This window comes from Mixophyes fleayi, chromosome 5 (genome assembly GCF_038048845.1).
Source record: "Mixophyes fleayi isolate aMixFle1 chromosome 5, aMixFle1.hap1, whole genome shotgun sequence".
NCBI classification, from domain to species: Eukaryota; Metazoa; Chordata; class Amphibia; order Anura; family Limnodynastidae; genus Mixophyes; species Mixophyes fleayi.
Window position 1 is genome coordinate 203,575,237 of NC_134406.1, and position 19,939 is coordinate 203,595,175.

Genomic DNA, 19,939 nt, shown 5'->3' on the forward strand with positions numbered 1-19,939 from the left:
TCTCCTGATAGCCTTCAACCCCTCTATAATGTGGCCACTCTCCCAATGTGTTTACCCAGCAGTGGCATAGCAAGGGTTCACTTGCATTAGCTGTCTCACCTCTCCTACCCCAGCACCTCTCTCCTTGTAAGCTGTGGCTTCAGAATTGGGTGAGATGCCTTCCTCCTTAGCTGTTCACCTGTGCTACTGCACAACTGACACCAAACTTCCCTTTTGGCTCCTCAGACATTCTCTCTCTCTCCTAGGAATTGTAAATATAAAAATGTTTATTCATAGTTTGGCACAGGTGTATCTTAAAAGGCCCACAGTGGTGTGTATCTTAATGTCCTATGGACGTTTTGGTGCCCTCCAAGCACCTTTTTCTGTATATGTATGTATAAGAAAGCAGCAATGCAGAATCTATAGTATAAAGACAATAAAATAGCAATTTAAGCTCTATTAGAATAATTATGTGCAGAATTGTATCAGCATTTATCTCTTTTTAGTATAATAAATATGTTAAGACAATGATTTACAACTCCAAAAATACAATAAAATGCTTTCCCAAGATTTCTGAGTACAGATGCGTAACACTGCACATATTAGGATTAATAGGAGCGCGTTTTCAAAGTTCATAGACCAGGAAAATGATAAAATCTAAAAAGCGTTAAATGTCTTATTGATTCCTTGGATTGAGCTGCTCTGTGTTACTGGCTAGGTGGGACCTACATCAGCATATTGTGACATTATATTGTAAGACTTAAATGGGAACATTTATGAAAACTGGTGCAAAAGAATAAACGTGATGTTCCCAGAGCAACCAATTTATTCTGTCATTATTCTAGTGCACTTTAAAAAGTGAAATCAAAATGTAATGGTTACTATGGGTAATATCTTCTTTCTTAGCTTTACACCAGTTTACATTAATGCTCTCCAATTTCCCGTTGGAAATTATAAGGGTGCTCTAGGGAGTTAAGAACAATGTCAGCTTCCTAATTTCATGAGACATTTTAGAAAATATCCAGTAGTGCCATACAGCTACTGCGTTGTCTAATCATCATGGACCTAATAGATTGGACATGCCTCATAAAATGAGTATTACATTCATTAACCTTATATGTGTGTGACCAAGCAGCCTAGTGACCCCGAACATGCCAGCTGTGGCTGGTCGTTGGTAGATGTACTCAACCAGAACTAGCACCACACACTGCATTTTCTTCAATTCATTTTCTAGTTTACGGTATTTACCCACAGTTATTGCTACCCAAATAATTTCAGGGATGGGAACAATCACTACTTACCCTCAATGGTAACCCTGAATTCAGATATCCAATAAATATTTTTAGGAAAGATTATTAGGCTCGTTTAGAATTGATGTATGTATAATTTTGGGGGGTTACACATTTCCATACTACATATGCACACCTTTACATAATTGACATTTCCATTTGGACTACTGCAAAAAATAAACATTTTTTAATTTGATTTTTAAAGGGAAAAAAAAACATGTTTATATTTAGCATTTATTTATTTTTAATTATATTCTATGTGTAAGATTTAGCATTTTTTATTAACACTGTCAAAACAATATTCTCCCTTGTGTATATAATACTTCATTACATTATTAAATTGTGTACAAATAGCGTAACGCAACTTTAGCATTTACTAGTAAAATGGTGAAGCCACATCTCTACACACTTGTTACTGTTGATGTAGTGGCGCAAATGCTACTGTTTCTGAGCTAGACACATCTTGGGATATTTTATGTTCCTCTTTTCCCTATGAACGTTCTGAAGGTATAAACGTCCACTGCTAAATGAGCTCCTATCTATCTGGAATTCACTGTATGGCACCTAGGCAGGTTGTGGATCTTGTATTGCATTGTTCTAATCCATGCTTGCACACTCTTCTGTAATTTCCTGGCAGATCCCAAATTTAGGGGGGGACCTCCTGGACTCCCAGAAGAGCAGACATCCTCCCGGGTTTAGTGTTGGCAATTCGCGTCATCAAGCCCCACCTCCTGCTATGCAATTCTATGAATTTCGTCATTTCACAGAGGCCAGGGCCACAGTGACGCCATGAGGTTACCACGCCCCCTCCTGCTCTTGTCACCTGACCTTCCCTCTGGTATCTCCAGGAGGGGCGGTTTTAACAGCTGTCATGAATGTTCTAAACTTGTCGGTATTTCCATGCCTGTTGTGTGTCTGTCCTAGCTTGCAGTGTGGATACCTTTCTGGGTGACTTTCTGGTCTTAGCCCATTCACTATATCCAGCGAAGTAGAGTTCTGTTGCATTTCTGTCCAATTTTATGTTTACACTGCTTTCAAGTATTCCAGTATAATAAACCCTCTCCATAAACTATGATCACATTTAAGTACCTTGCTGCTTTCTTTGTGAGGTTTGTTATCATTATAAAAATTCTAGTTTTCAGTCATTGAGATCTAGTGTAACACAGCATTTGTAAATGAATACATACCTATGGCAGGAATGTTTAACAGTGCCTGAAGAAGGAGAACACCAGGCAGAAATGTTAAGTTCTAAATTCACATCCCCCTCCAAATAGTGGTTGTCCAAATAGTTTCTGACAACCTGACAGACTGCATTTAGGGCCCGGCTTAGAGCCTGACGTAGTTTCAACCGCAGCACATAATATTGTATTTTGCAGCACTGTGCAGGCACAAAAAATCTGCATGAAGCAACTTTAACTTGTGGCCCCTTGCACCTAGAGGCGTGCATGTTTAAGCTTAGTATAATACGGGAATGCGCACGTAAGTGAAGTATGCCTACTGGAGATATGGACTAGTCAATCTTAGCCACATCTCCAGATACACCTCTTAGACAGGGCCATCTTTTCCATTGGGCACGAAGGGCAGGTGCCCGGGGGCCCCATAGGCAAGGCTCTAAATAAGAATAAATAGTCCTGCAAAAAAAAAATCCTGCAAAAGAAAAACTTCAAGGGTCACTGAGCGAGTACATTTAAAAAAAGCAGTGCATCGGGGGCCCCTATATATATATATATATATATATATATATATATATAATCTATAGGGGCCCCGATGCACTGCTTTGCCCGGGGGCCCGTAACGTTGTTAAGATGGCCCTGCTTTTAGAAGACATATCTTTTGCTTGTACTTAGGGCTGGTGTAAAGATAAATGCTGTTGATGATGACAGCATCAACATGTATCTTAGCGTATCTGTTAAAAAATAGAAATAAATACAAATTAGCGTGACCCCCTCACTAAATGAATAATTAATACTAATGATATAGCCTGGGCTGGTTACCATTACAACAGTGAAAATTATCACCAAGGGGCCCCACTTTGTGGTTCTTGCCTGTTATACTGTGACCAGCCCAGCCTGGTTATGGTTACAGTTTTTGCAGCAGGGCCCCAAGTCCATTTTCCCCTGTATTGACATTTTTTAATCAAACTTTTTCTTTAAATGGTTAAGATACAGCTATATCTTTAGTATGGCTGCATCTATACACCAAAGCGTATCTTTAAGCTCTGGCCACATCTATGAATGTTAAGTTTCATGCATCTTAAGAAAAATCCACATATAAAAATGTACCTGATAACACATATTTTTACCTGAACAAACCTTTAAACCCATCTCTTAGTATTCAACATGCTCCCAGCAGTCACATGGCCCTTCTATTATTTACAGTATAGGGTTTTAGAAATAAAAGTGAGCTTATGTAGTTCTTTTTGACAAGAAGTGGTTTCCTCACACAAATCAAAAATATTAAGTTAGATAGAACAAAGTTGAACCCATTATTTCTTAGATTGCATGCATAAAAGTATTCATATTTAATTGAAAACTTGTGTTAGTTGTATATCCTCAGTTTCATAGTGCTGAGCTTGAGTAGCTCTCTAGCTCCCCCTACTGTATTGTTTAAATTATAACATTCAAACTATTAGTTACATCATTGTTTACTTTATTTTGAAAATACCACTGGATTTAAATGTGTTACATAAATGCATAGTTCTTTAAAGTCTAATGTGGAGGGGCTGGTCCCAATTTTAAAGTTTTTTTCCCTTGAAGGCTTTGTAACTAAAATAACTGCACTTTATTAATTGTCATGTTCTGTGAGTGGATGCACTTATTGATAGCTGTTGTTATTTATGTATTCATCATCAGCTATTTATATATTATGTATTAAATACTAATTCCGCAGCACTGTAGAAGAGAACTCACTCACATCAGTCCCTGCGGAGCTTACAGTCTAAATTCCCCAACATACACACACATAGACCAAGAGAGACTAAGGGCAATTTAATAGCAGACAATTTACCTACTGGTGATGATGTTTGGGAGGAAACACCCACTAACACGTGAAGAACATACAAATTTCGCTATGCTGTTGGGAATTCTGCTTTTTCCATTATCTCTCAGGCTGTAGCATCCTGCTTTTCTATATCAGGATACTGCTCCTGTCACGTACAGGTCCTATCCCAACTAACAATCACGAATGGACCAGTCACCATCTTTCAAAAGATTAGCACTTATGACATACTCTATGCTGATGTGAGCATTCTGGTTATCTGATTGACTAGAGTTTGAATTATCCCCCATTCACATTAAAACACTGTACATTTGGATGAAGATGAATGGCCTGATTCATTAAGGAAAGTAAGGCAAAAAAATGAGTACGTTTTCTCCTGGACAAAACCATGTTTCAATGCAAGGGGTGCAAATTAGTTTATTATTTTGCACATAACATAAATAGTGGCTATTTTTTCCATGTAGCACACAAATACTTAATAGCTTTATTTCTACACTGAAATTTAAAGTTAATCTAGAACATGCCTTACCCCAACTATAAATCTGTCATTACATTTATATGTACCCCCCCCCCTCCAAAGCAACATGATTTTGCCAAGTTACTATTTTTTTTGCTTTCCTTAATGAATCAGGCCTGAAGTGTTCAGACCATAGTCACATACCCCTTAAAATTTGGGATATAATAAAAAAAAAAAAAAAAAAAAAAAAAAAGGTACAGCAGCTCAGCAAATTATACATCTGTGTATATTGCTGGGCTCTTTGTTTATTAATGCAAAACAGCTATGTGGATAAAAAGATGGCATCGTTCAGTCAAGTTTTCCTAATAAACAGAACCATTTCATAGTTTTGTTTAGTTACACCTAAACTGATGCTTATACAGTCATTATAATACACACAAATATATATATATATATATATATATATATATATATATATATATATATATATATATATATATTTCTCCTTTATATATATGCCGACACAGTGATTTTTATATATTGTTCGTTTCTGAGCGCCGGACAACATTTTTCTTTTATTTGCACTTGTACATTGATCTTATTTGTCCTTGGCTGCTGTCTCGAAATTATTTTGTTCACTTGTACACATTTCCTTAATTTAAAGATGGGCTCCTTTTTCTCTTTCACTATTTTCTAGTTTGTTTTTTGGGAGGTGACCACTCCCTCCAGGTGCTGCAGGCTTTATAAGATGGAGGTTCAGGGGAAGGTTTTAAATGGAACACCCTGAATATAAATTTGAATCACTAGCTTAGGGACTCACCTACAGGAGATGCCTTGATGCTGGCAGGTGAGCTTAACCCCAATATAGCTATATTGTGCACAAAATTCTCCTTTATGTATTTGCTGACACAGTGATTTTTATATATTGTTTGTTTATGATGTTTTAAAAGTGGGGTTGGAAGGATCCAATAATTGTGGAGTCACACGCTTGTTAAAGTAAATGGGGAATGCTCATAACCTGCCGCACGGGAATGATTATGCAGAGAAAGCGTTGCATACAGCGTCCTCAAAGTTAAATCACTCCAATGTGACAGGGGAAGAGCTCCCCCATTCATGTGCAATGGTAAACGCAATTACTGCAGAAGGACTAATGTTCCAAACACTAGTGTGACACCACCCGTAGTCCTGATATCATTGCATCAAAACGGTTAGCATCACATTAGTAAGTAAAATATAAACAAACATTCATTAATAATGTACAGCTTTATATAATATATTAAATAATGTATCAAAAGCATCTCAAATCACATACAGCTTGATCTTTAAATATTTAATAGCCATGTCACAATTACTTCCAGTAATTTACAGGAAAACACATTTGTACAAACAGAATTCATTATTTTTCAAAGAACTAATCAATTTTAAATGACAAAATAAAGTTACATGCTACAATTATACTTTTTATTTAATTGTTGATAGATACGCTAACTGTGCTGCACCGGGAAACAATATTGAGCCATTTACCATTTGTTAAATATTGGCATCAGCAGAGCTCTGATCACAGACGGAATGTGACCAGATTACGTGGAAATGAGATTTTGCCATGAAACAAAGTAAATCCGAAGCATTCCCATGTCATCTGCAGAGAAGCATATCTTCATTATGCATGGTGGACCTGATGTCAGAAACATATATGAGAAGACTTTAGCAGAGGCCTCCTTCATATTCATCTTCTTCATCTTCAACGCGAGAACCACCCTGAGCCGATTCCGAAACCGCATTCTGTGGGGCCCCTGGAGATTTCTTCTTGGTGCCACCTCCGGGGACGGCCAAGCTCAGCGCCAGCTTAGCATACTATTGCAGGCAAAATAAAGAAATGTTAAACGCTTGGCTTAGATGTCCCTTGTTCTACCTGCGCATATTTTAGCCAGTAGAGATTTTTATTTTCATGCTATTGCATTTATTTTAAATCATGTAATTAAGTCTTTGTTTCATCATGTATTTTTATGTTTCTAGTTGTTATATTTTTGTATTGTACATTTGAAAAGTCGTGCTTAAAATTCTTTAGATGATAGAAAATATCCAAGGGGAAAAACATACGTTAAACACACAGTAGTGAGAAACTTGGTAATTGTTACATGGTACTGTGCAGTAACAAGGAAACAAATCAATGAGGGACTCAGCTGCGTGATAACAAAATATCTAAGTATAACATTAATAAAAATCCCAAATATCTTTAGCTCAGATAAACTTCTTATAAAACTAATCATAGGGAAGGATATATTTTACTATACAATTCTTGACTATAAGGCCACAGCTGTGTATTGTAAGAAGAGGACTGAATACTGTACAGTAGTTTGAAGTGAGGTAGATAACAAGGTTACATAAAGTTATTTTTAACTCCTGTCAGGATATGGTGAAGGGAACATATATATTTCTGAACATTACAATACTTTTTTTATTATTGTATTAAAGTTTTGGTTTAGTGGTCTTTTAAAACTGCATTACAGGAAATGAAATATAAAAAGTACAGATCCCAAAATGGAGGTAAATGGACTAAATTATGCCTGATTTTCCTGTACGTTGGCACAGTGGTTAGCATTGCTGCCTTACAGCGATGGGGTCATATAATGTTTATATTACAAATCTGCGTTTTGGAAATTCATCCTATGCACTTACATCATTATCCATGTATTTAAATAGGGGGGAGTTGCAAACGTCTGACACCTGGTCCTGATCTTGCTGATCATATCCCTCTAGTAGCTGTTCCAGCGCAGCACAGTCCTCGCTACCATTGAAACCTGGAATACTACACAAACACATGTGTGTCAATCCTGATGCATCATCTGCACATGTCTATAAATATATATCACAAATAAGAGTCACTAGCCAATGGACAAACTTGTCAAAAGTGATCAGTGACTGTTTGCTATGTGACAAGCTAGATCATAGTGGAAAGCGGCATTATTTGTGACAGTAAATCCATTCTTTTGCAAAAATTAGCATTAAGACATCTATGTAACCACCATATTACAACCTACAAATGTAGAAGTGGTAGCCCAGTAATTATATGCACTGGCAAACAACTACATTAGAATAATCAAGGTATACTGAACACTTTCTGAGACAGCAAGATGCTGAGTCCAGCCAACAACCATGACTACAATATGCTCTTTGGAATATTTGTCATCTGCAAATGCATTTATATTTAATTAAACTAAAGAGTTTTCAACATAAGCAACCAGACATACATATTACATGAGAATGATGAGAAGGTCAGCAAGTAGAGCTTATAACATTTTTTATTTCAAAACTTTTTGACTGTCATTTAGAGGCTGCAGGATATACAATATTTTGCCAAGTTTTTTCTTAGAAAAATATTGCGGCAAAAGAGATGTTTGTCCAATACGATTGGTGCACTCCATTGGTTTAGTAAATTGTTTTATCACAGTCAAGGTCACACAATGGAGTTACTATAGATTCTTATACTAAATAATAGACAGTAATTCAATGAAAAAGCTTCTGTGTGAGACTGTTGTATGGAAGCATGAAATATTCTACAAAACTGCTGCTACTGCAATGTATGATAATCATTCCACAGAATGGGAAGAAAGTTTTACATCCAACCTATATCCATTGAATATACACATCACTGTTTATCTGGTATGGCGTTGACAGATAGACATTCGACAGAATTATTAGGTCGACATTTCAAATGTAGACTGTATTATATTGTTAGTGTTAGGGATTATTGTTGACTTAATAATACTGACTACAATACTGTCTTGGCCTAACAATACTGTCTACATTTGAGTTGTTGACCTACTAACACTGTCAATGTCACTATTGTCGACTTTCCAAGCCTGCCTATATTATGGTGTCAGCCATATAAATGTCGATCATGTAACTGTCGGACAAATGTATCACACCCATTTATCAAAAGGCAACAGTTGCAGTAGATGACTCAATCCATGGGAGTCCAATTCAATAAAGGAAAACAGAACACTTCTATTCCAGTTTGTTGACTGAGACTGGACAAACTGACACCTTCTCCTGCAGTGGCTGCCTTCAAGTAAACAAGGTGTTTTGGTTCCCAGCTGCAGGTAATGGTGAAGTCCCACGGGAAGGACTTGCTCAAGTGATACAAAAAAGCAAGTTCAGGATCTTCCCATCTAATACTAAAGAATCTACTCCATAATAGGCCTGCATTCTAAAATGTTGATCGTGAAGCAGTTGTAGATGTCACATTCCACATATAATCCTGTGCTATTGCCCCCCAGCCCCCACACTTTTAGGTAACTACATCCACTATTATGTTGCCAGGTTTGGCCAACATGAATGGGAAGGAGGCACCAGGGATGCAGGTCCTGGTGACTGCACACTACCTTAATATCTCTGATCATTTACCAAATCGTCCTCAGGAACTCAGTCCTTCCCCTCACTACTAGGTACTACAGAGTTTTACAATGCCTGCTATAGGGTCAAGTACAAACATACTCATGCAGAAGGATAAACACACCTGGGTGTTTTTTTCCAGCTAATAACACTATAATTGACCCTGAAAAACATGGAAATCAGTAACACCTAATTAATGATGTAACAGACTGGCCTGTCCATTTTACAGGAGGAGAAAGGTGCAATGAAAAGACACTGATGTCTGGGGGTCAATTTATCAAGCTGCGGGTTTGAAAAAGTGAATATGTTGCCTATAGCAACCAGTCAGACTCTAGCAGTCATTTTGCAGGATGTACTAAATAAATAACTAGAATCAGATTGGTTGCTATAGGCAACAACTCCACTTTTTCAAACCGGCAGCTTGATAAATGTATCCCCTGGTGTGGGATGGAGGGCACTAACTGGTACTGGGATACTAGCACATAGGCAAGGTCATGGGGCATGATAAGAGTGCAGTGGCAGGTGCTGTTAGTAATGTAGCAATTTAGATATGTTTTGCTTTTCCCATGTCTCACAAGCTCAGTAAACAAACCCCACCAGTTTCTATTACATTAATCATCAGAACATTCATTGATTTGAACAAGTAATGAGTAATGGATAAATATATTTAGCACTATACAGTTTTACAACTATGCATTGATTGTTATACACCCACCTGTAACTTTCTCTGACACATTTCTCTGCAGCCACATAGTCATTCCTATGAAGATATACTAACACTTGAGCAATGGTTTTCTAAATAAAATGATAAGAGCAAGTTACCAATTAAAAATTGTTACTGTATACTACATCAATAAATCAGGTTCATGCTTCCCAAGAAATAGTTTGGCAATGTAGCTCTACTGAAGAACCTACCCAATAACAAGTTCTCACGACCAGGGCCGTCTCTACCTGGACGAGTGCTCACATGTAAGCAATTATTGTACAGTCCTATGAAATATGCTGACAATATATAAACAAATAATAAGGAGAACAAGAAACTATGTGTCTGATGGTGCACTGTGTTACACACACTTGTATCTGCACACAATACTAGCATACTGCCAGCTGCATGCTTTGGCCATTATTTGCTCCATGTCTGTGCCAACACAATTTAATTGGAGCAAACTTAAAATGTAAACCAGATACTAAGTAAAATTAGGGCTTGTACAAATGGTTGTTAATAGAACCCATTTACCGCATGTTTTTAAAGCCTGACAAACACACTTTAAACACCAACAGTCCAAAAATAAAGTAAGAGAATGGACTTCTACACGGACTCACTTTTAAGCTGTTTGTGTCAATTTTAATATTAAGGCTTGGAACAATATAATGGGATTCTGTAGAAGAACTTGCCTAGTACAGGGTGCTCTATACTGCAGGGCGACTGAGAACACACTTCAATCCTTCTGTTAAAAATGAGGACAAAGTACAAGGTTTTGTCCACGCTTTTAAGCAAGCATCGTTCTAACTTTTTATAATATTTGAACCTAATTCATAGCCACAGCTTCAAACATGAGGCAGTGACTATGCCAACACGTTCCACCCCACAATCCGATGCTTTGACAGAACAGCCGTGTGTACTGTTTAATCCAACCCCTTTTTTCAGTTTTAGGCTTGTACAAAACTTCAATGTACATTTTTAATGTCTTTTAGACATGATTTACAGTCCAAACAATAATAAGAAAGAAGAATCTTTACACCACACTTTGTGACAAGCATTTGTCAATGTCAATATCAGGCAATAGTTTGCCTGTAGTGTTCACAATACAATAAGGGTGTTCTAGGGCAGCGCTGCTGAAGTACACTGTACACCATGCTGCAGGGAGACAGAGCACGCTTTGAATGCTCTATTAAAAGAAAGGTACATTTAGCAGACATTGCTTTACACAGTCCACATGCCTGTACACTATCTGCAACCACAGGTACTTTAAGCGGTTGTTTAGCGGAATATACATATGGTTATACTGTTGCAGGAAAAAAAAAAGACCTCTCTTAATAATGCATAATGGACTATACCTTATAATAAGTGGGATAATTTTCAATTTCTTTGTACATAATCTTTTCTTTTTGAATTGATGCTACAGCTTCATCTAGCCTAAAAACAAAGCAAAATGTCACATATTTTAAAATATACCATTTATATTCACATCATAGATATGTTAAAATAAAATAAAATAAAAGGTTAATGGAAAGCTTGTAAGCAGTCAATGATAAAAGCAGGCATCTGGCTGAAACAGTTAGATACAGTGTGTCAGTAGGAGGTTATACCAGATGACAGATTCCCAACCATGGGCTTATCTGTGTGGAGTTTGTATGTTCTCCCTGTGTTTGCGTGGGTTTCCTCCAGGTGCTCCGGTTTCCTCCCATAGTCCAAAAACATGCTAGTAGGGTAATTGGTTGCTATCAAAATTGACCCTAGTGTGTGTGTGTGTGTGTGTGTGTGTGTGTGTTAGGGAATTTAGACTGTAAGCTCCAATGGGGCAGGGACTGATGTGAATGAGTTTTCTGTACAGCACTGCGGAATTAGTGACGCTATATAAATAAATGATGATAACAGGTTGCACATTGTACAAACGCCACAAAAATTGGTGTGAATTTGAATTACTGTATACTAATTTCTTTTATGTATAATACAAATCAAAAGAACAAAACTAAAAAATAGACTACCTACTCTGAGAAGGAAAGAATCACTTAAAATTTCCTGTATTGGTGCCAACATGAATATATTTTAACTACAACGTTAAAGTTCTGCTCTACCCTGATGATGGCGTATAAATGGCAACAAGGGGCACACTGTAGTGATATCTTGGCGATTAGGTATTTCTAAAAGATATTTTTTATACTGGCCATATAGCTTATTGGTGGGGTTTAATGCAATCTATATCAAATGTGGACATTATAAATTTGCCTTTGGAGTTTTCTGATATCATATGTGGCATCTATTTACTTTATAGGACGTAAATGTAAGCAATTGTTTTTTCACTTTAGTTTTTAAATCAATGAGACACTTTATGATGCCCTAAGCACTTTATTTAAACTACTTTTTTGCACAATTTATAAACCAATGACATAATTACCAGGACTTTTCATAAGACTTGATGCTGGATTTACACCGTACTGTACTTTGGGATGTCAGGGTCAGTACCTTGTGGACATCGCTAGGTCATCGTTTTGATACAGGGAATGAGGGTGCTGAATTTTCCTAAGTGTCCTTTGTGATATCAAGTGATTTGGCAATAGGTATGTTTACAAAACCAGACAAGTTACAATAATCCATAAGGGATGACCGTACCGGCGAGCTCTCACTAGGAGTCTTGATGCCTTCCCTTGAAGTTCTACAGCTTGCCGTAGACGATCTTCATTCTAAAAAAAAATAAATAGGACAAAAATAAAACCATACAGTTTTGAGCAGCTAGTTATGCATACGAGCCTGAGTTAAGCAACATCTACAATTTCAGCTGTAATGGAATACGGATGCCCAGCCAGCAGTTGGACCGCTGACGTTTGTCATCCTTAATATGAATAGTATATTTGTAGTTAGGTGATGAACTACAATTACATGTATTTTTATTTAGTAAAAAAAAACCTCACGCTAGACATAGACTTGAAAGAACTGTTAAAATATATCTATAAAATTATACTATATAACCCTTTTATATGACTGGTAGGAGTATCTGCAGATCGTTCTAACTGTTCAACATGACCGTGGTTTTCTAGGCGGTAATGCAGCTTTAAAATAAAAATTATTTTGAAGGCAGGACATCTACCCTCCAGAGGAGTATACATCCTGCCTTCAAAATGTGCTTTTATGGTTGATTGGGTTCAATAAGGCCAGTCTCCGACTCATGTCCCCCTGTCTGTCTCCCTCCTCCCTCTTGGGGGTATATGTATTAAGCTGAGAGTTTTTCGGCGGGTTTGAAAAACCAATCAGATACTAGTTGTCATTTATTTAGTACATTCTACAAAATGATAGCTAGAATCTGATTGGTTGCTATAGGCAACATCTCCACTTTTCAAACCCGTCGGAAAACTCTCAGCTTGATACATTTACCCCCTGATGTCTTAGTCTTATGTGTATTTGAATGTTTCCTGTGTTATGGTTTTTTGTTACTTTGTTACTTTTTGATTGTTTGTTTATGGGCAGTTCTGTCTGATTTATTGGATCTATATTATGCACTGTACTCTGTGGTAACTGCTATGTTTGTTACATATTCTTTTACTAAAAACTTAATAAAAACCTTTTAAGATAAAAAAAAAAAATAAAATAAAAATTATTTGGTCCAAAAAAAATGTTTTCAATACAGCAACATGGAGGGGGGGGGGGGGACACATTCAGCAGTCTAATGTTGTACTATCATACAACTAACTAAAATATATATATATTTTTTTTTTACTTTTGTTCACACATTGAACAGCTTAAAAAAAAAAAAATCAGAGATGCTTTCTCTGTGTGTTTTACTACTCTATGTAAAAAAAAAAAACCTAAGAAACCCAGTATGTAAACCATGAATAAAAAAAAAAAGTTCCATAGCGGCATGTTGAATCTCAGTGCAGTTGCTCTTCAGCAGCTAAGAGTTAGAAAGAATCTGGGAAATGTGAAATTAACATTGTAAGTTTGTATTTGCAATTAATGGTTAAAGTAAACATTCCATTGACAACTAAATAAATCCTCATTTTGAAGGAGCTCAATCAACTAGACAAAAAGTGTAAGTTTTATACTAAGCAATTAGCCCTCATAGACCTTACTGATATGTATTTTTGTAATAAGTTAATGTTATAATACACAGTGATAATAAATTATTTTTTAAATCTCTTCTATCACAAACCATGGAAAGACAAAGAATGTCTGCATTCCCTCCACTGTATCCCCAAATCATTTACACTGCAATTTACATTCAGGGACACTGAGCAGATCTCACTTCAGGAACTTGCAGGCCTGCTGTGCAGCAATAAAGTACGCAGACAGAACATATGAAAATTGTGTCTCCACTATTAGCGGAGTAAACTTTAGCAATGGTCATAAATGTGCTCCTTTCAACTACTAAAGGGGCATACAGCAAGCTTGTTGAACAATTATACAGCTTATACAACCTAAAGCAGACTTGAACTACATACAATATAGATTAGTTCACATCTATTACACCTTACAATATATATTTACATTTGATATTGTTAGATAGTCTAATAAAGAGAACAGTAATTACCAAAGTTTACAGCTCCTGCTTTAGGGTACGTGCTCATGGCAGTTTAACATCTGCTAGTGGTGTGAGGTCTTTTTCAACAATCTCTGTCCATGGTCCATCCGGCATTTGTTAAAACGGCTGTGAGTATAGAAACAGTGCTTGTCATAGGTATCTATGATCACTATTAGGCTGCTTTCCCCATTTGGGAGAAACAGGACAGTATAATTCACCAATGGCAGATGTTAAGCCGCTTGCTAGTACGCATCAGTGTCATATATATATATATATATATATATATGTGTGTTTTGCAAAATTTCTATAAGAATGGTGCAGAAACTTTCATGTGCACAAAGTAGGAATATGAGCCACCAAGTGGGGGGCTGGCTATAGGATACCTTGGAAGAGGATTTTTATTATTATTATTATTCCGGGGTGCAGTAGAATGAAATATATATATATATATATATATATATTTTTAAAGGATATAATAAATACGTTTAAATAGAGATTGAGCAAAAGGTCCTTGTGCATTTGAGGACCTGACAACTTTAAAGAGAATAAGAGTTGGACAAATCCTTGGCTACCCAGAAGCAGTGATGTAAAGATGTATATCTTATAGAAAAGGGGATAAATTACATTTTATAGCCATGAACTATGACACATTATCTTACAAATGCATAGATGGATAATAAACATACCTCAAACACAGATGCAGACTGTTGATATAGTTGGACAGCTTTTTCCAAGTTCACGTGTTCTATCAGCCTAAAATTAAAAAAACACTAATTTATTCTGCTATTATAAAGAAGGCCAGGAAATGATACAAAGGTTTCTTCAAACACACATCCATGCATCTCATTTACTCACTTCCCAGCTCGCTCCAAGGCCATAGCAGCTGTGTCAGGTGTTCCATTCTCCAGAAACATCATGCTGGCTCTCTCTATCAAGTGGACGGCTTCAGGGAGTTTCTGCATTTCCTTTAATGTGAGATTATAATAAAATGTTTAACGAATTACAAGTTTTGGTTAATGTAAGTAACCTCCTATTAGTACTTTTCCAGCTGTCTCAGTAATCTAAAATGTCTTTGTTTAAACAGTACCGACCGCTACAGGAATAGTTTATATTTAAGCAAGGGTGCCCTTATTTGCATGGACTGTTTCTTATTGTTTAAATTGTCCTGAATGGGACATCATAGCCCTTCCTTCTCAGTCTAGGTGTTGGTAACTCCTGCCTTACTATGTAATGAGATGGGGAATCCCTGTTTTGGTTGTGGCCATGATGTCATTGGGGGAAAGAAAAAAAACCAGATGAATTCAGGCACTAGAGTAATGAACAGCACAGGCCAAATTGCACAGCTGGTAAAAATACATATTGGATAGTGCAGCCTTTACTTTAAAATATAAGAACATTACATGTCAATGAGGGGTTCCACATAACATCACTAGACTGATTTATGTTATCCTTATGGTTCCCTGTAGGCGGTGTATTGGTCATCATGAAGCACAAGTAGCAGTTTTATGAAAAATAAATTAAAACGTTTTAGTGTTTTACTTTAAGTGCATATATTAGGTTCTGGTATACTTAGCTTTTTTAATGAAATAGAGCAGGAAGAGCTGTCCTTCTGTTACAAAGCTATCTCTTATGAGATGGTTCTGTGAAAGGTTGTTACGTGGGGGAAGGAGATGGGGCAGAGCATGGTGCAGGGGTTGTACATGGTGTATTTCATGCACTATAATGTCTAACTGGGGTAGATTGGATGAAAAGAGAAGGCAATGAAACTGAGAAACAATAGGTAGTGTTTAAACAGAGTATATAACTAAGTGTAAAATAGTTATATCTGTCTCTTTTGCATGGATGCTTTCATAGTGATCTTTAATAAAGCAATTAAGAGCAATGATGCAGCATTCCTGTGTTTTTGGAAGTTGACCGCTATAGGTCTGAAAGAGTCTGACCACACTAGCAGAATCCCAGCGAAGCTGCTTGGCGTATGCACCAAACAGCTAGATCTCTAGCAATTTGTCCACCTAGATGTAGGGTCAAACTGGACACGGAAGATCAGGCCACATGTGGCTGGCTCCAGATATGTTCGTATAATTTTTTTAATGCTTGAAAGCAAATCTAGCTATGAACTCATTCTTAATGGTCTTCCATCAAAATATATTTAATGCACTTGACAGAATGTATAGTTGAATTAATTCAAGTAATCTCACCTTTAGCATCATTCCTGCTTGCTCATAGGCTCTGTTAAGAGAAAATAACGTATGTTAAAAAGCTATCATTTCAATAACAACATTTATGCAAAACCATTTATTTATATAGCAAGTACAATGTGTAAGTGCAGAGAGCAGTAAATGTGAGCATTTAAACTACAACAAAATGCAGGTTACTTTTTATACATAGTAATGCAGGATTATTTTTTATATATATGGACGAAAAGCAAGGGCCTTTATTTAGGAACAGCATTTAGAATAATTCAGTACTTTTTTAAATGTTTTTGAATGGGGTTGGAGAGTCGGACCCTTATGAGTTGTCTTCTAAACTGTCGGAGGCACCCTCTTTTGGAAGGGGGGCTGGAGAATCCTGTCCCTGAGGAGAGATTTGGCCCACCTCGGGGAAAAGGGGCCTCCCCCTAACTTTGTGACCTCTGCCCTCTAAAGGAGCTTTGTTTCAAAGTGTCATGGAGAATGGGCTCCACTTGCCTTGCAGTAAAGGGTAGCTTGAAGACCTCTGCCTTATGGCTCCAGGGAGTAAAAGGAGTCCTTTTTTTGAGGAGGGCACGGTAGACCCATGCCCACTATGCACTGGGTGATTGACTGAATGGATCTTGGACTTTCAGAATTTAAAAAAAAAAAAAAAAAAAAAAAAAAAAAGACTATAACTCCGATGGGATTTGTCTTTAATAAAATTGCCATTTTTAAAAAAGAGTCGTTGGCACCGCTGCTTAGTAAATATACTCCCTTATGGCATTATACATTTATTCACATTATACTTACTTGGCTGCATGGAAAAGTCTGGATGAAGTGTTTGGTTAAGGGTTTTGAAACACAAAATATAGCAAGTTATGAAAGACTGTTTCTTTACAGACAACAATTTAGCTGAAACAAACAAGTCAAGCTTGCATTTTGAATGAAAAAATAAATAAAAAAATACAGATATTGTAAAGATATTGAAAATTAGGGCCACTAATACGAACATCTGAGATTGAACTCGAAAGTGCCAGGATGCTTGCTCTGCACTACAGAGCAGTAACAAAACAAGTATCATGTTAGTAAAAGCAGATGTCCGCTTTTCAAATTGCGAATGTTTAATATTATCAATGTTACTTGTGAAGAAGCTCAGTTTGCACTCCATTATGTGTGAGTTGAAAAAAGAAAAAAAATCTTAAAGAATAAACATGTTTGGGGGAGATTCAGTTTGGAGCGAGGTGTTGCTGAACATTGCCTCGATGTTCAGATGTGCGTACTGCCGGCCATTGCGGTTAAAATCTCTGCTCATTTTTCGGCGCACCTCTAAGTGGTACGAGAAACAAATGAGCTGAGATTTCTGCCATAATATTGGTGAGATGCGTTTCCATAGACGGTCTGGAGACACCTTGCACCGTATTGAATCTCCCCCTTTTTTATGTCATCTATTAATGTTGCAAAAAAGGATACGCTTTGTTGTTTTCATAAGATTCAGCCTCCTTTAAATAAGCTTCTTTAGCCTGATCATACTGTTTAGCATTTTTAAAAGCAACAGCTGTAAAAATATACAAATACATAATTATCAGTTTGTACTATCTTCTACAGAAGAAAACCCAAGAAACATATAATTGTTATCCCATTGACATTCATTAACAGTTTTTCATATTAAGTTATAGAAAAGAGAAATAATTGCCAGTAATACAGTAATATATCTCTCAAAAATATATCTTTCCTACTACATGACTTGTCTCCTCCATGAGGAAGGTAAACAAATCCCAGAGCAGGCAATCCCTTTCACTTTCAGTTATTGGCACAATTACAGCTACAATACAAACATCAACTGAATTTCTCATAATGTCACAGGACCTCACATGCTGTAGGACTGCAGAAGAAAAAGTGGCACAAAATATTAGCCAGAAACACAATTTTGAGTATTGTAGCAGAAACAGCACTGTAGATGGTGTTCTCATGCACCTGTAATTGTTATGTCCTTGATTTCTGTAGTCTGCTTGTTTATCAGACTGTTATATGGAAGTCATATATTCAAGAGTATAACCAAGTAAACAAACATATACATTTTAATGCTAATTTCTCTTTAAGATCAACTAAATTTGGATCATTGCTCTTACATATAGCCATAATTATGTAACTATTTCCACATTATAATTTATCACTGTAAAAATATCAAGAGCAATAAGAACTAGGTCTTGTGGCACAAAAGCATCCCACACACAGATGGATCCTGCTGCTAATGTCCCATATGGTCACATACATAGTTGGCCAAATTGAACGAGATCTGGCTTTTTGGCCCCTCTGCTGGAATATCATATTGTGTACGACCAGTAAAAGGCCACTAACATCATTATCATGTGTATCTACTATGTATAAGCTGCTAGCAAAATGTCCATTCACTCAAGAACATACCTGCTTTTGAATATTCTGAAGCTGCACTGTCATAGTCCGGTTTCCATTTTAGAAACCCAGTTTTCAAACTAAAATAACAGTACAAAAAGTAAATTAACATCATCACAGAAACATGGACAAACTGAAGTATTAGCAAGAAAAACAATGATGAACAAGTATGTATTTTACAATTATTTCAAATAGTGACACAAATATTGGACAAAAGATGACAACATAAACCGAGACTAATATATAGGCACATTAGGACCTTTATGAATAATATATGAAACAGGTAACATGCTGCAATTAACATGGTGAAATGATTAACATATTATAGTGACAATACATCCCATAACATAATTTTACAAAGCCCTGGGTATATATGTCCTCTTTCACTAATAAGGAGTGACAGGTCCCTTTACTAATGACATATGATGGATACGATGAGAGACTATGTCTCTATGGCAGTGACAGGAACATATCAGGCAGCAGTGATTATGTAGCGTTTATTTCTCCCTCAGAACATGGTGCACCACATTGTTACTGACTGGGAAGGGGTCTAAAAACATATCCGCCACATACTCCCTTCTCTTACCTTTTTTCAGCTTTAGACAGATGCTCTAACGCTTCATTGATCTTCTGAGCCGCCATGACAGCCCTGGCAAAAATATCATACGTCACCAAAGAGGTGGGACCGCGCCGGGAGCTGGAAGTGTTACATTACATTACAGTACTAGAAAAGATGTAAGGTGGTCCAAACACGAGAGGGCGAAGTGCCTCTATCCAGACCTATACCAAGTGTACTCCTTATACGTACTGATCTGTCACCCTGTCAGTGGAGACTGCATCCCATTCAGGCATAGGTTGTCTCCAATAAGATGGCTACAACTCTTTTACACAACCACTAGATTACTCAACAATTCCTTCCTCTAGTAGATGTTCGACCTCTTGTTTAACAGAGACCAGGAAGTCACTGTTATTTCCTTGTCTCCATAATATCAGACATTTTCC

General features: G+C 36.8%; 1 protein-coding gene across 1 annotated transcript; it reads right to left on the reverse strand.

The window, feature by feature from the left end:
* Positions 1-6,037: 6,037 nt before the first annotated feature.
* NAPG (NSF attachment protein gamma) lies at positions 6,038-19,762 on the reverse strand. The gene is made up of 12 exons (XM_075213286.1): positions 19,524-19,762; positions 18,950-19,017; positions 17,996-18,080; positions 17,336-17,353; positions 16,553-16,583; positions 15,210-15,319; positions 15,041-15,107; positions 12,452-12,522; positions 11,176-11,254; positions 9,833-9,912; positions 7,402-7,531; positions 6,038-6,576 (listed from the first exon to the last, which is right to left on the reverse strand). Exons 1-12 carry the CDS (start codon positions 19,577-19,579, stop codon positions 6,427-6,429), a joined length of 945 nt encoding a protein of 314 aa, XP_075069387.1. The 5' UTR covers positions 19,580-19,762; the 3' UTR covers positions 6,038-6,426.
* Between the last annotated feature and the right edge of the window lie 177 nt (positions 19,763-19,939).

Excerpts from the sequence above, each read along its gene's own strand:
- NAPG (XM_075213286.1), bottom strand. The coding sequence starts at position 19,579 with ATGGCGGCTCAGAAGATCAATGAAGCGTTAGAGCATCTGTCTAAAGCT. Across the intron at positions 12,523-15,040 it reads AGTCTGCATCTGTGTTTGAG|AATGAAGATCGTCTACGGCA; the intron begins GTATGTTTATTA and ends ATTTTTTTTTAG. Across the intron at positions 7,532-9,832 it reads TGTGTCAGAGAAAGTTACAG|TATTCCAGGTTTCAATGGTA; the intron begins GTGGGTGTATAA and ends GTGTTTGTGTAG.